The sequence below is a fragment of the Penicillium cataractarum genome (assembly GCF_028827025.1).
Source record: "Penicillium cataractarum strain IBT 29864 chromosome Unknown utg000008l, whole genome shotgun sequence".
Taxonomy (NCBI): domain Eukaryota; kingdom Fungi; phylum Ascomycota; class Eurotiomycetes; order Eurotiales; family Aspergillaceae; genus Penicillium; species Penicillium cataractarum.
In genome coordinates this window covers 2,297,595-2,310,767 of record NW_026622744.1, presented here as the reverse complement: position 1 = coordinate 2,310,767, position 13,173 = coordinate 2,297,595, and the positions used below count along the sequence as shown (strand labels likewise).

The 13,173-nt window shown below is 48.5% G+C and overlaps 6 protein-coding genes across 6 annotated transcripts; 3 read left to right on the top strand and 3 right to left on the bottom strand.

Moving 5' to 3' along the window:
- Window positions 1–406: 406 nt before the first annotated feature.
- On the top strand, window positions 407–1,401 carry N7496_009973 (SDR family oxidoreductase; the record flags this gene model as incomplete). Its single annotated transcript, XM_056702886.1, has 3 exons — window positions 407–487; window positions 540–763; window positions 834–1,401. The coding sequence occupies 3 exons, from the start codon at window positions 407–409 to the stop codon at window positions 1,399–1,401; spliced, it is 873 nt and encodes a 290-aa protein (XP_056551886.1).
- A 116-nt stretch (window positions 1,402–1,517) lies between these two features.
- N7496_009972 (uncharacterized protein) lies at window positions 1,518–2,213 on the bottom strand (the record flags this gene model as incomplete). The annotated part of the gene is made up of 1 exon (XM_056702885.1): window positions 1,518–2,213. The coding sequence occupies one exon, from the start codon at window positions 2,211–2,213 to the stop codon at window positions 1,518–1,520; it is 696 nt and encodes a 231-aa protein (XP_056551885.1).
- A 1,272-nt stretch (window positions 2,214–3,485) lies between these two features.
- N7496_009971 (CRAL-TRIO domain-containing protein) lies at window positions 3,486–5,096 on the top strand (the record flags this gene model as incomplete). The annotated part of the gene is made up of 4 exons (XM_056702884.1): window positions 3,486–4,229; window positions 4,325–4,366; window positions 4,423–4,522; window positions 4,588–5,096. The coding sequence occupies 4 exons, from the start codon at window positions 3,486–3,488 to the stop codon at window positions 5,094–5,096; spliced, it is 1,395 nt and encodes a 464-aa protein (XP_056551884.1).
- A 652-nt stretch (window positions 5,097–5,748) lies between these two features.
- On the top strand, window positions 5,749–7,457 carry N7496_009970 (cytochrome P450; the record flags this gene model as incomplete). The annotated part of the gene is made up of 4 exons (XM_056702883.1): window positions 5,749–5,854; window positions 5,912–6,384; window positions 6,431–6,971; window positions 7,033–7,457. 4 exons carry the CDS (start codon window positions 5,749–5,751, stop codon window positions 7,455–7,457), a joined length of 1,545 nt encoding a protein of 514 aa, XP_056551883.1.
- A 289-nt stretch (window positions 7,458–7,746) lies between these two features.
- On the bottom strand, window positions 7,747–9,382 carry N7496_009969 (fungal specific transcription factor domain-containing protein; the record flags this gene model as incomplete). Its single annotated transcript, XM_056702882.1, has 2 exons — window positions 7,747–8,874; window positions 8,927–9,382. Coding segments are annotated over 2 exons (1,584 nt in total), but the record flags the coding sequence as incomplete, so codon positions are not given.
- A 1,375-nt stretch (window positions 9,383–10,757) lies between these two features.
- Window positions 10,758–12,275, bottom strand: N7496_009968 (Zn(II)2Cys6 transcription factor; the record flags this gene model as incomplete). Its single annotated transcript, XM_056702881.1, has 1 exon — window positions 10,758–12,275. One exon carries the CDS (start codon window positions 12,273–12,275, stop codon window positions 10,758–10,760), a length of 1,518 nt encoding a protein of 505 aa, XP_056551881.1.
- Between the last annotated feature and the right edge of the window lie 898 nt (window positions 12,276–13,173).

Genomic DNA, 13,173 nt, shown 5'->3' with positions numbered 1-13,173 from the left:
CTAAAGTTACTAAATGTAGCGCCAGTAAAGAAAATGAGCTAATCAGAGTCCGAGAGGGTCTCGAAACCTCCTCAAACCGTTTATCATCACTTTCAGTCAACCTTACTCACTACTATATTATGGAAAATTCATTTTCCGTCGGAAATAGTAAGGGATAAGCGCTATGGACAGAACTGGATGCTTACGCCTATCTAAACAAGATAATTAGTTGAATGTACGATGTCATCTCACTTCGCCCAATGAGCTTCCTGTGATGCATCCTACTGTATCAATTCAATAAAACACCCACCAATATGTGCGTTGGGCGCCTTATCTGAAATAAATAGGTAGCCTCCCCCGCAGTCCGCAACTTCCAACTAAGGTTCACAAACAGTGCAGCAATATTAGTAATAATCTTATACTCAATATGGCTCCACAATTGACCTGGCTTGTGACAGGCTGCTCATCTGGCCTGGGAGAAGCTATGGTTAAGGCTATCTTATCGAAAGTGGGTACAAGCAGTAAGCAGTTACCAACGTATCTAGTCTGACTTAATCTAGGGAGACAAAGTCATCGCTACTGCTCGTGCGAGCCAAGGCATCAGCGGCTCTGAGCGTCTATCCGCATTGGAAGAAGCCGGTGCTGCTGTACTCGAGTTGGACGTCACCTCTCCCCAGGAAGAATTAGATCAGATAGCGAAAACAGTATGGGAAGTATATGGGCATATCGACGTACTAGTCAACAATGCTGGGTACGGTGAAAGTGGAATTATGGAAGAGATGAGGTCAGTACCCCAGAACTCGGCCCAATTTCTTTCGTTAGTCGTTAGAATCATCGCGCTGAATGATGAACAGCGAGGAACTTATTACATGTTCCCTTCGCGCAAATGCCCTTGGGCCCATAAATTTGACGAGATCTTTTCTCCCCATGATGCGCGCTCGCAAGACGGGCACCCTTCTCTTCGTTGGCTCAGTCAGCATCTATTACACCATGCCGACAAGCGGCACTTACATTGGATCTAAAGCTCTGCTCGAGGGCCTGGCAACCAACCTTGCAGTGGAAGTTGCTCCATTTGGACTCCGCACCTCGATCCTCACTTTTGGTCATTTCCGCACCGATCTTTTACTACCCAATAAACGACAGTATCGTCCACCAAACAAGGTATCCGACTATGAAGAGATAAACAGTGTCATGGAAGAGCGTATTAAAAAAGCTCATGGGACCTGGCCGGGGGACGCGATGAAGGGATGTGAGCTGGTGGTGGACGCTGTTAGAGGCGAAGGGACTTGTTCTGGTAAAGAGCTTCCCTTGCGTTTACCCGTTGGATCAGATACATTCGGTATTATGCGTGACGATCTTCAGAAGAGGCTACAGGTCTGTGATGAGTGGGAGGATATCATGTCCAAGACAGACTATGAATAGATGTTTTGATTGAGAATCTTCGATATGACACTAGTTGAAGTTGTCCTTCAGAGGACAGACATCAAATGGAAATGATCGTTTCTGTGCAAGACCACAAATAAAAGGATCTAGCCCTATCAGGAGAACTGATCCGCAACGCTGGCTTCTGCTGCCAGTGCCAGCACCGACCTCTTCTCTTTCTCAACCCCCAGTCGTCGCTGGGCTGTATCGCAATGCACTATATTCCCACATTCGCATTCACCTCCATCTCGGAGCCAGCGATAAGTAATACTCCAGCGATTGGTGCGCGGCCGTTGCGTCCCATCAGCTAGAATATCATTCTTTCGCTTCTTAATGCCATGGGTCCAATGCAACCTTGAGTCGCCCGCCATCTGCATCATGCTTCGAGGAGTCAAATCAATATCGACTCGCTCTTCTTCCCTTCGAAACTGCATAACCGCGGGCCCGCCGAGTGATAAAGCGTAGAGCTGGTCATATGGACCGTGTGCGTCTACGTGCGGCGGGATACCGGCACCTGGTGGATAGTACTGCAAGCAGACTTGATCCGGAGGACGGGTCTCGGTAGTCGGAATCAGCGGCTGAAGCCATTCCGGAAATTCCTTATGGGGGATATCCGGATCTATGCCAAATGTCTTATAGTCGAATGTGTAGCCGTAGTGGAGTGAAAGACGGCCAGGGCGATCGGCCCATTCTAGCTCATTTTGGAAGATCGTGATGAGCTGTTGCTCATGTTCGGGGTCGATGAAGTCATCTTTCCAAAAGATGCCCTGGGGCTGGATAGGCAGCTCTTTGAATTTGCTCCGCTCTTCCATGCCCCGACTTGAATTTTCATTGATGTGATGAAACGTGCAGGATGGGCGCTGGGAAATTGCTCGCACGTGACGGTGGAGTTTGCCATGTTTGCAGCCCCACTCCTATCGAGAGATAAGGAGAATGGTTGATGTCTCCATGATTGTTGAAATGATCTGAAACAAATATATTTAATGGATTCTTTACAGAGTAATTAATACATCATACAATATTGGACCCTATACTATGCCAAGGGGCGATCTTTATAACAGCCTCCCGTCTCCATACCCTAGCTTTTGTCGAGATGGTGGCTAGGATTACCTCTTGACCGAGTCTTAACAGAGTCGATTCTTTGTTTGCCATGATAGCTAATGCAGCCCCTTCTAGGTCTACAGTTTATGCGTTGTAGGGTGGTCTAGAGTCGAGAAAATCAGCCCTAGCCCCCCAGCCTCCTGCTTTTCTTTGCCCTTAGTGTTTGTTTGCCGACCCACAGCCAAAGCACAAAAGCAACTATCCCGGTTGAGCCATGAAGGTGCATAATAATCGAGCTGCCTACCATAGGATAGGGGTTTTTTGACCAAAATCTTATTAACTCAAAATCCCGTTACAGGGACGCATGGGATTCGAAAATGACCATGAACTACAGTAGCTAAAACCCTTGGAGTGGATCCGGGGCGTCCAGGGGGAGGCGGGGTTGTCCGAGCGAACCCATCAATGCCGTGTCCAATCAAGTGAAGATATTTTCTTTTTCGTTAGACTCGCTGACCCCGGATCGTCCCTATTGACCTCAACGCCAATCCCCCGGTGGTCGTCCCAAGAGGAGGCGTCGAGAGTCCAACACCTCGTGAACTAATATCATTTCTCGTTTTGGCTCAACACAGTTCACGCCTCTTGTTTAAGGTTTAACTTGGGCCGGGTTTTTGTGGCCATTCTCAGCTCATTCCGACTTTTTATAAGTAAACTATCGCACACATAGCTGCATCTTACCCCTCTTCCTGCATTAGCCCCGCAGACGGCTGCGGCATCGTCTCTTACCACCGAGGTAGCTGGGTTATAAGACAGGAGTTGTCACATGGATCAGCGCCTGGACACTGTCGTCGATCCCTATCTATTGGCTCTGTGCTGATTTCATGGTTGTGTGGTCATCCTTGACATGCAGATCCTTCTGGCTTCAGCTGTATAAGATTAACACCCTGCCGTCGTAGCTTCAAAGCGTCCACAAGATCCTTCCATCTTCCAGCACTCTACGCGATTCCCCTTTCGTTCCCTTCACGGACATCTTTATGAATACAACCATGGAGATTGAGCCCGGATATGTGGGCAACCTTGACTCAACACAGGAGCAGAAACTCCAACAGTTCTGGAGGATCTTGATGCAATCCTGGGACACGGAGCTTCCTCCGTTGGATCCAGCCCGCAGATCTTCAATTTCATCAAATGCTACCAGCAAAGGAAATCGGCGCTTCTTCTCTCTTGGTCGGTCACCAGCCCAGCCAACGGAGGAAGAACTTGCTGCGATTCCGGCAAACCTACTATCAACTCTCAAAAGCCTTGATGCTGGGCCAAGCGAGCTGAAGGTAGTCGGATCCCTCCTGATCAAACTTCCTGGAGACAAACTGCAATCTGCCTTTTTGACTCTCCTCAAACAAGACCATCCTGACGCGCTCCTATTGCGCTTCCTCCGTGCAGAGAAATGGAATGTTCCCAAGGCGTGGATTAAATTTGTTTCGTCATTGAATTGGCGAGTCAATGAATACAAGGTCGACGAAGAAGTCATGATTAAAGGAGAGGAACATAATCTTCAAAAGTCGCGACTGGAGGATAACTCTGCCGACAAAAAAGATGGCGAGGGCTATGTGCTTCAACTCAACTCCGGAAAGGGGTACCTACATGGTTGCGACAAATGGGGCCGTCCTATTTGTGTCGTTCGAGTCCGAATCCATGACCCGAGTCAACAAACACAAAAGGGCCTGTTTGACTATATCATTCATTGCATCGAATCTGTGCGCTATTTACAAGTGCCACCTGTCGAGTCAATGGTAAGATCTTCAGTCTTTCGGCCCAGCTTTACTGATCATCCCCTTCTTAACCTACATTTGGATTTTTGTTCAAGGCTAATATGCTGGATTTTCAGGCTATTGTGTTCGACCTTACGTCCTTCAGCCTTTCCAATTGGGTAAGCCAGAATTTTCATGTCGATTTCTGTCATATGGTGCTGACTCATTGCCATAGGACTTCCCTCCTGTCAAGTTCATCATTGATAGCTTCCAAGAGAACTATCCCGAATCGCTCGGGGCTATGATTTTCTACAATGCGCCTTGGATATTTTCCGGTTTGTCTCACATATCTTGTGCCTCAGAGTCCAATCCGAAACTAACGATTTTCTCCCTGATTTAGGATTCTGGAAGATCATCCACGGAATCCTCGACCCGGTAGTCGCATCTAAGGTTCACTTCATCAACGGTGCGAAAGACTTGGAGAAGCTAGTTCCAAAATCCCAAATCTTGAAGGAAATCGGCGGCGAGGAAAATTGGGACTACAAGTACATCGAGCCCGTACCCCAAGAGAACGACAGGCTGAAGGATACAGCCACACGGGATGTCATCCTTGGTGAGCGGAAGAGCCTTGGAGACGAACTATTCAGTGTCACCGCCAATTGGATTTCCCAAACCGACGTCGAGTCTTCGCTGGTTCGTCGTGACGAGGTGATCAAACGCTTGAGTGCGAACTATTGGAAGCTTGATCCTTACGTGCGCGCTCGGAGCCTCCTTGATCGTACCGGTGTTATCAAAGAAGAAGGAAAGATTGATTTCTATCCTACTAAAGTTCCGAACAAGGTCGATGAGAAGTTGAGTGTGGTGACTGAGCACATTGATGAGGCACAACCAGCGGCAGTGACTGCTTGATCTTTATGTGCAGATGTCTGAATGGGCTTGGGGTTCTTGAGTCGAATGGCGTTAGATACGGCTCGAAATCTCTTTTCTTTGCAATACGCACAAAGTCTCTACATTTTAGACTAATACCAGAACGTCTTTCATGCGAGCTTCAGATTTTCATTGAGTTATGGCTGTAGAGAACCGTGAATGTAATTCAATAATCTCAACCGTCTCTCTTATTTTGGATTACTTATTAGTCTAGCCAAACCTACTGAAGCAGAGATCTGGGACACTTAATTTACAACTCGAGGACACTTCGTATCATGCTTCCTTGGTGGCACAACCCCGCAAAGTTCCGGTCCCTCACACGTCATTTTTGCGACTTACTCATTGAAGCTTATCCCCTCCGACTCGGATCTATACCAGTTTTGGAAGCAAAGATCCGGTGATAAGGAGTCATGATTGGATCTGACTAGTGTCGTGCGCATATTCCCCATCCGCATGCATCCAGCCTGCAACGTTGGATAGCATGGTTTACACTTCACTACAGAAAATAGAATGCTTAGAAATACGGTTCACTCAATGGCATAACATTATGCCGATTTCTAAAAAGTACATATATCTTCTTGTCTAGCTTTCAGTACTCCTAATATGATAGAGTTATCCAAGCGTACTATTTACCATGGCGCTAACTCTTCTTGATTTATCTCTGATTCCCTCTTATGTGCTGATTGCTGGGGTTGCAGCCCTTGCACTTTCCGTCTTGAAAGCACTTCGCTTCTTCCAAGGTAAGTGAATGTCAGTCAAAGACAAGTATTCATGCAAATTAACTAACAGAACTCTAGGCTGGCAGTACTGTCGCGAGAATGACTGCAAACCACCGGTCCATACCGTGTCCCACGGCCTTCTCGGCCTCGGGATGGTAACAGAAATGCTTTCAGCCGCCAAAGAAAATCGATTCCTCGAGCATGTCCGCGGCTGGCATCGAGCTTACGGTGTGACCTTTAAGGCCAAAATGATCGGTCGCCAAGTCATATTCACCGTCGAGCCCAAGAACGTACAAACAATCTTGGCTCTCAAGTTCAAAGACTTTGAGCTTGGAGATTACCGGAACAAAGCCATGCGCCCACTCTTGGGGTATGGCATCTTCTCTACCGATGGCAGTAAATGGGAACATTCGCGTGCTCTTATCCGTCCAAATTTTACTCGCAACCAAATTACCGATATCAATGTTTATGAGACTCATGTCAAGGCGCTCATTGATAGAATCCCGCGGGACGGGTCGACGGTGGATATGCAGGATCTTTTCTTCCGGATGGTAACTCGCTCTTTTAAATTTGTCGTCCTTTACTAACAATTTACAGACCCTGGACTCAGCAACAGAGTTTTTATTTGGAGAATCTGTTCATTCACTGAATGACACTGTTCCACTTTCAGCGTCGTCCTTCGCCAAAGACTTCAACAAGTCCCAAGAGGGACTAGCTCTCCGCAGCCGACTAGGATCTCTTATGGGTCTACACTTTGACAAAGAATTCTCTCAAGCGGTGGTCAATGCCCGTGCGTACGTCGGCCGATTTGTGCAAAAGGCAATTGACTATCGAATGGCGTTGGAAAGTGGCAGTGGCGAATCGCAAAAGCCACATGAACTTGATCAGCACTACGTGTTTTTGTATGAGCTATCCAAACGAACACTCAACAAAACAGAACTCACCGATCAACTTCTAAATATCTTACTGGCGGGTCGAGACACAACCGCCAGTCTCTTGAGTATCACGTTCTTCGTCTTGGCGAAAAGACCCGATATATGGAACAAGTTGAGAGATGAGGTTCTCAAACTCGACGGCCGCAAGCCATCCTTCCTGGATCTGAAATCCATTTCTTATCTAACCTGGGTTATGAATGAGAGTATGTGTACACACTGCCAAGGGAAAGCAATCTCTAGCAATCTCTAACGTACGGTTTTCAGCTTTGCGGCTCTATCCCGTTGTCCCGATTAACGTACGCATGGCCAACAAAGACACTCACCTCCCAGTTGGAGGAGGCCCAGACGGCAAGGACCCAATTTACATCCCTAAAGGGCAAGAGGTGATGTACACCGTATACACCATGCATCGCCGACAAGACATTTTTGGACCAGATGCAGATGAGTACCGGCCAGAGCGTTGGGAGAAACTTAAGCCAGGCTGGGCATATATTCCATTCAATGGTGGTCCCCGTATCTGTATTGGACAACAATTTGCCTTGACTGAGGCAGGATATTGTATCGTCCGAATCATGCAGGAGTTTGAGGCTATTGCTAGCAGAGACAACAGGCCTTTTGAGGAGGCATTGACGTTGACTTTGGCTAGTTTCAACGGTACGAAGGTTTCTATGACGCCCGCCCGGAGCTAGTTTGGGATTTGGAGGAATTTCTATTTAGGGGGCATACGATAGGTAGCACTACGCTTATTTATGTGAGTTATTATGAATTATATAAGCTCTAACAGGAAAGACAGCCAGTTGACCGGTGCTTCTCCTATTCTCCAAAATGTACGATTCCTACCTATACGTTCAAGCGAAAGGGCTTTGAGTTGAAGATTTTTTTCCATTATAATGATGTTTGGCCTGTCTTACGTTGTACAAATATTGATCTGCGACATAAGTTTGAAATCTCGCCACCGCTGGGCAGGGCAAATCCAGGCTATTGATCCGCCGGTACGATATTCATAAGTGGTGGCATCGCTGTACCGAGGGTCTCCGTCATGCTGCTATCACTTGAAGAAGACCGTTCCCGGAAACGACAGTCGTATCCCGGGCCCGTAGTAAAAGCGACTTTTTGAATAACACTCAAAGCCCAGGTAGTAGCAGTGTTAGCCTCCCAATACAACTCACGCAAACTGCTCATGACGTCCAGGCAAAGTTGGAAATTTTGTACAGCTTCGTCGCGCTCCTCAGGACGGGGGGTCTTCATTTCAGAAATGTGAATAATCAATGCGACAAGAATAGCCGTAACGCCAACAACGGGTAGTCGGTGTTGCAAATTTCGTTGATACAATTCTGAAGTAATGCGGGAAATCTGATTGGCGGCAAGTTGAACGCAGGACTTTGAGGAGGGGAAGGGCTGTGATTGATGGAAAACGGCGATGGTGGTGTAGAAGATCATGTGGAGGATATTGCGCTGGAGGATGACGGTGGGTTCTTCGTCGATGCTGTGTGGTTCGATTGGACAGGCTTGACAAGGTGGTGGGAGGGTGTTTGCCCATTCTGCTAGCTCCATTTCCGAAGAGCAGATTCGGCTGGTATAGTCATCGCTGGGACTTGCCGAGGGGGAGTTAGGTGAGACTGCATTATGGTTATTTTGTTTGCCCTGGAGATCTAAGACATTGCTGATGCAGGTGCATAGTTTGGCTGTGGAGATGCAAACATGGGCCAGATCTCTTTGCGCCTTGACATTCCTGACCAGCGTGCACTCAGGAGAGAGTATCTGGTTTTCCAAGGGAAGTGTATAAAGCTCAAAGTCCTCCTCCGTGAGAAGTGGGTGGCAAAATTCTGCTCGCTCGATGGCGGCTCGGCATCTAAGCCGTAATGAGATTACACAGTCCGTCGTATAGCATGCCCATGCGATGCGTTTCCACAGCTTTGGGCTGTAGTTAAAATTCATTATAATCGAAGCATCTTGGAAGAGGCCGATTGACCGAGCCACGGTGATGGCAGCTTTTATCCAGTGACGACTGTCCTGGCCATCCGCTGTGTCCAGCCTGTAGGTCATTAGAAGCAACGACTGGACGATGGTCAGAGGATCTGATTCGTAGTTTGATTTATATAGAAGCTACTCTTTGATTAGCGTACATCGTAAGCCTCGAAACGCAGGGGTGACTAACCTTGGTACTCCGAAAGAAAGCTTCGTGAGCCTCCTTTCTGCTCGTATACCCAGCTTCGAGAAGATGCTCCAATTCCACGAAGGTCGTGGCAGAAAACATCACAGCCAGATATAGAAGCAAGCTCAATGATCCATGAGCACCATTTTCATTGCGAATGACAGTCAGGAACTGCTGCCACTCTATGATTGGCATTGATGGCAACACGCTCTCAACAAATGTTCGCAAGAGAGCACTCTGGAGGCGGATGCTCGGTAGAGCCAATACTCCATTCACTCGAAGACAGTCGACTGTCTGTCGGCTCATCATCGGAGGAAGTGGATTGATAAATCCGGGGAGGAGTGCTAGGTGGCCAAAACCACTTGGTGTGCAAGGCGCCGACGAGCCTATGTTGGTGAAAGTATTCCAGAAATCCTCCTCGCTGAAGCTTGTGAATGAAGGGTTCTCCGGTACACGAGGGCTTGACCAAATGCATGAAGGAGACGAATTATGACTTGTAATTGACGGAGATTGCTTCGATATCGCGGTTGAGATCCGCCGCGGCCTGATCCTTTGTGAGTAGGTGGCCAGAAAGCAAACGGCATGGAACTTACTTTTGTCGGCTTTTCCTATTGACTACACATTGAATGCCTTTCCGAGTACAATTTTGGCAAGGGGAACCTGCGGACGCATTGCAGCGTACCTTGGCGATTTGGCAGGATTGGCAGGCCTTTTGAGCTCTGCCAGAGAGGAACATGGATGGTGGTCTTGTGTTTGACATTTTGGCTGAGTATTCGATTGTTACTTCTCGGGGATTAATGTCAAGGAGACTCCATTCGAGAGTTAGGAAATTTATAAGTCCGTAGGAACGGTATCATGGGAGTAGAGAACAAAAACGAGTCCAAAAAAACGGGCACAGGGAAGGCCATTCACATATATAGTCTGGGGCCCCGCAATTTCCAGGGGATCAGGTGGGCTATCTCGTCATGAAATTAAACAGTTCAAAAATAAGCGATGGGGATAGGATCATATACTTGGATAATCGGAGGATTATTACTCAATGGACCCCAGAATGCACGATAAAGGCTGGATGCCATAGAACAACGACGTAACCCGGACAGTTTCTGCTCAATCGGGTTAAGCGCGGTGTTGGGGACAGGACTCGGGACTCGGGAGGGCGTTCGACTAGCGGAGGATCGTGACAAGTGGCCGACCCGGTGTCTTCTTACCATTTCCGGTTGCGCTTGCACTCGTGGCGCCTCAACACGGTGACTATTGAGGGCCTGGGACGCCATTCTATGGATTCAATTGAGTCGATGGAGTCTATCGGCACTTGAGTGGGCTGATCTGGACGCGCTCTGGCTGGTCAACTTAATCGAGCAAGGGGGGAATTTTTCTGCGTAGTGGGGTATTGTCAAAAAAAACAGCTCATGTTCGCATGCCTGTAGTAACACCGCAGGTTCCAATTTTTAATTAGACAGATTGCGTACACCGTATTTCTTATGGAGGGGTTCTCCGGATGGAGTATATAGAGATGACCTGCACGCCCCCTAAATTCTATATATCCCCTGCCAGCCCCTTCCTTCCGACCACTATCGCGCCAGAAAAGGAACCAGTGGCCCTAGCTACAGCCCAGGAAGTTTTACCTTCTTCATCTTCCCCTCTTCGCACCTATTCTCTCTTAGGCTATCTGAGACTAGCCAAGATGAGACACAACGGTGACAGGACTGGCGCAAATTCGCGACTACAAAACTATCATGAATCGTCATTCTGCATACTAGTGTGTGACGAAGCTTGGTCCACTCGTTGACAAGAAAACATAAATATGTGAGTTGCTAACCATACAGAATGTGGGCTATGGGGGCATCGCAACATGAAGCTGTGTCTCAACCACATCAAACCAAAGTCCTTCATACCCCGTCTTCCTACAGGCTCTGACCTGCTTGATGAAGCCTTGGAGTCGCGTTGCACTCCTGCTTTGAACGGCAAATAGCGACAATTTCTCCCAAAGTTTCTCGCCTGGTCCCTCGATTTCAATCATTGCCATCGTCAAAGGGAACACCATAGGCAACGCGGTCGTTTCCTGGACGGCCGACTCAGCAAAATGCGTCATTATGGAGAATATGCTATTTGCAAGATCCCGCGCAGTCTCGTCTTCCACTCCGAGAGGATATCGAAGACGATGAATGATCAATAACGCAGCCAGGCGGTAGGCATTTGCCTGCGTCATCATTGCCAAAACCTCATATTGGCCGTGCTTGAGGAGAATCTCGGGCGTGTTTGGAGGCTTCCAGTCAAGAATGACTCGCTCAATATCGGCGAGTTGCTCATACATTCCGGAGGGTGATTCCCCAATGGCAAGAACGCCGGTCCTCATGGTATGGCTACACACACAGAGATCATAAAGCAGAGGTAGGAGAGTTGCGCAGACACCCGCATATCGATCAACGATGATGCGTTCCGTGCTGGGCATTCGGATGATAGGCACCTCTCGCCGTACTAAACACTCGACCGTATCGACCAACAGCGGTGTCATGAGGATCGTGTCCATGATCGGAAAATGGACCAATCTCGGAATCCAGGCCTTGGTCGACATGAGAGCACTTCGCACAATCGAGTGGGCCGCTGAAGACTCGGGCGCGGTAAGTACATTGAACACGTACATCGTTTGACCCAGAAAGAGTGCACAAGCTGCATCATAGTCTTGGGTAATTTTTACATCCCGCAAGCGTTGCAGGCCCTTTGCAGCTTTTACCATATCTGGCTCCTGCTGGCGTATGACGAGGGATCTTTGATAGCGCGTCATCATCCCCAAAAAAGCCAAGTAACCCTCCGTTAGAGTCGGGCCAGATAAGCATAAGATGGTATAGACAGTCTTTTGCGATTCTGGAGCGAAGCTAGGACCCAGCATGAATGGCATATGTATAACTGAGAATTGCTCCGGGTCCATTACTGTGCGAAGCGCATCGGAAGCCGTTTTAAGGGTGACGGGGGATGCCAACAGTCTCTCCGGTGCCAAGACCACCGTATGGCGACTTTGAGGGGTCCTTACTTCGTCCACCGAGTCATTAGACGGTGATATTGATTTGGACCGTCGAGTAAGTGTAGACTGTGAAGATGAACCCTCACTAGACGTGGACTGGCTGCGCTGCTGTGGCCGTGTCCAGATCTGCTGGTCTGAATCGACGCTCCAGACCTGCATCTCCCCATGAGGAAAGGCCTTCGCGGCAGGGCGGCGCCCTATGCGCCTGTTACGCCGCGAGGTCGAGCATGCAATCTTGAGGCGCCGGCATCTCGTGCACTGCTGATCATTGCCAGTAAATGTGCACTTCTCTTTGCTCGAGTAGCACCGATCGCATGCCTTCAGAACCATGGTCTCTGGTGCTCTAGGGGGTAGAGTCGTAGAGGCCGGCCGAAGGCAGCGGCAAGGCCGATCGGGATCTGGGCTTGGGAGCGAGCAAGGGCAGTTCAAATATATGAGTGGGCTGGGGGGTGTGTGGGCAGATCGGAGTGAGATGGGAGTGGGTTAAAACATGAGTTAGGGTGAGTTAGGGAGACGCGGGATCGGAAGGAGGCCCCCATCGCCCGCACCGCGTTTCCCCGCTTTCCCCGGGATTCCACAAGGAGCCAATAGCCGCGGACCGATGTACATCAAGATTTGCCTCTTTTGGATGCAAAAACGACCTTCATCCAGTGTGCTAGCCCCTTTTTTGTCGGGTATGTGGGCGGTGGCATGAGTTTGATATTGCTTGACAGGTTAGATCTAGATCATTCATGGTTTGTGTGAGATTCTATGAAGATATATCCAACTCAACCCCGGTATTGATTCCCCTTTATTTGGTTCAACATTAAGCCCCTGAATCATTACCCCCTCTTTTAAGCACGGATTTCTAAGCTAGCATTCGAAGCCCCGTCATAGAGTTCTCTCCTGAACTATTAGCCTGCGTTCAGGATATAACTTCTAAAACAGATACTAGAGATAACCATTCGCCTACTGTGGTATTGGGCAAATGCGACGTCGGCTGGACTCACTTGCATCGCCTAGCAATTCTGAGACATGTGGGGCCCACAATAGAGGCCACCGGTAAAGCACAGGATGAAAAATGGCGACATCCACAAGTTTCATTCGCTGCTAGCTACTCAACATCCCTGAGACAATCACCTCTGGATTTTGAGAAAAAAAAGGTCTTTCAAGATCAAGTCGGATCCGACTCGGCCGAAGGTTTTCTTTTTATGCGAACTACAATCGCTCTTGTGCACTAACTTAACTA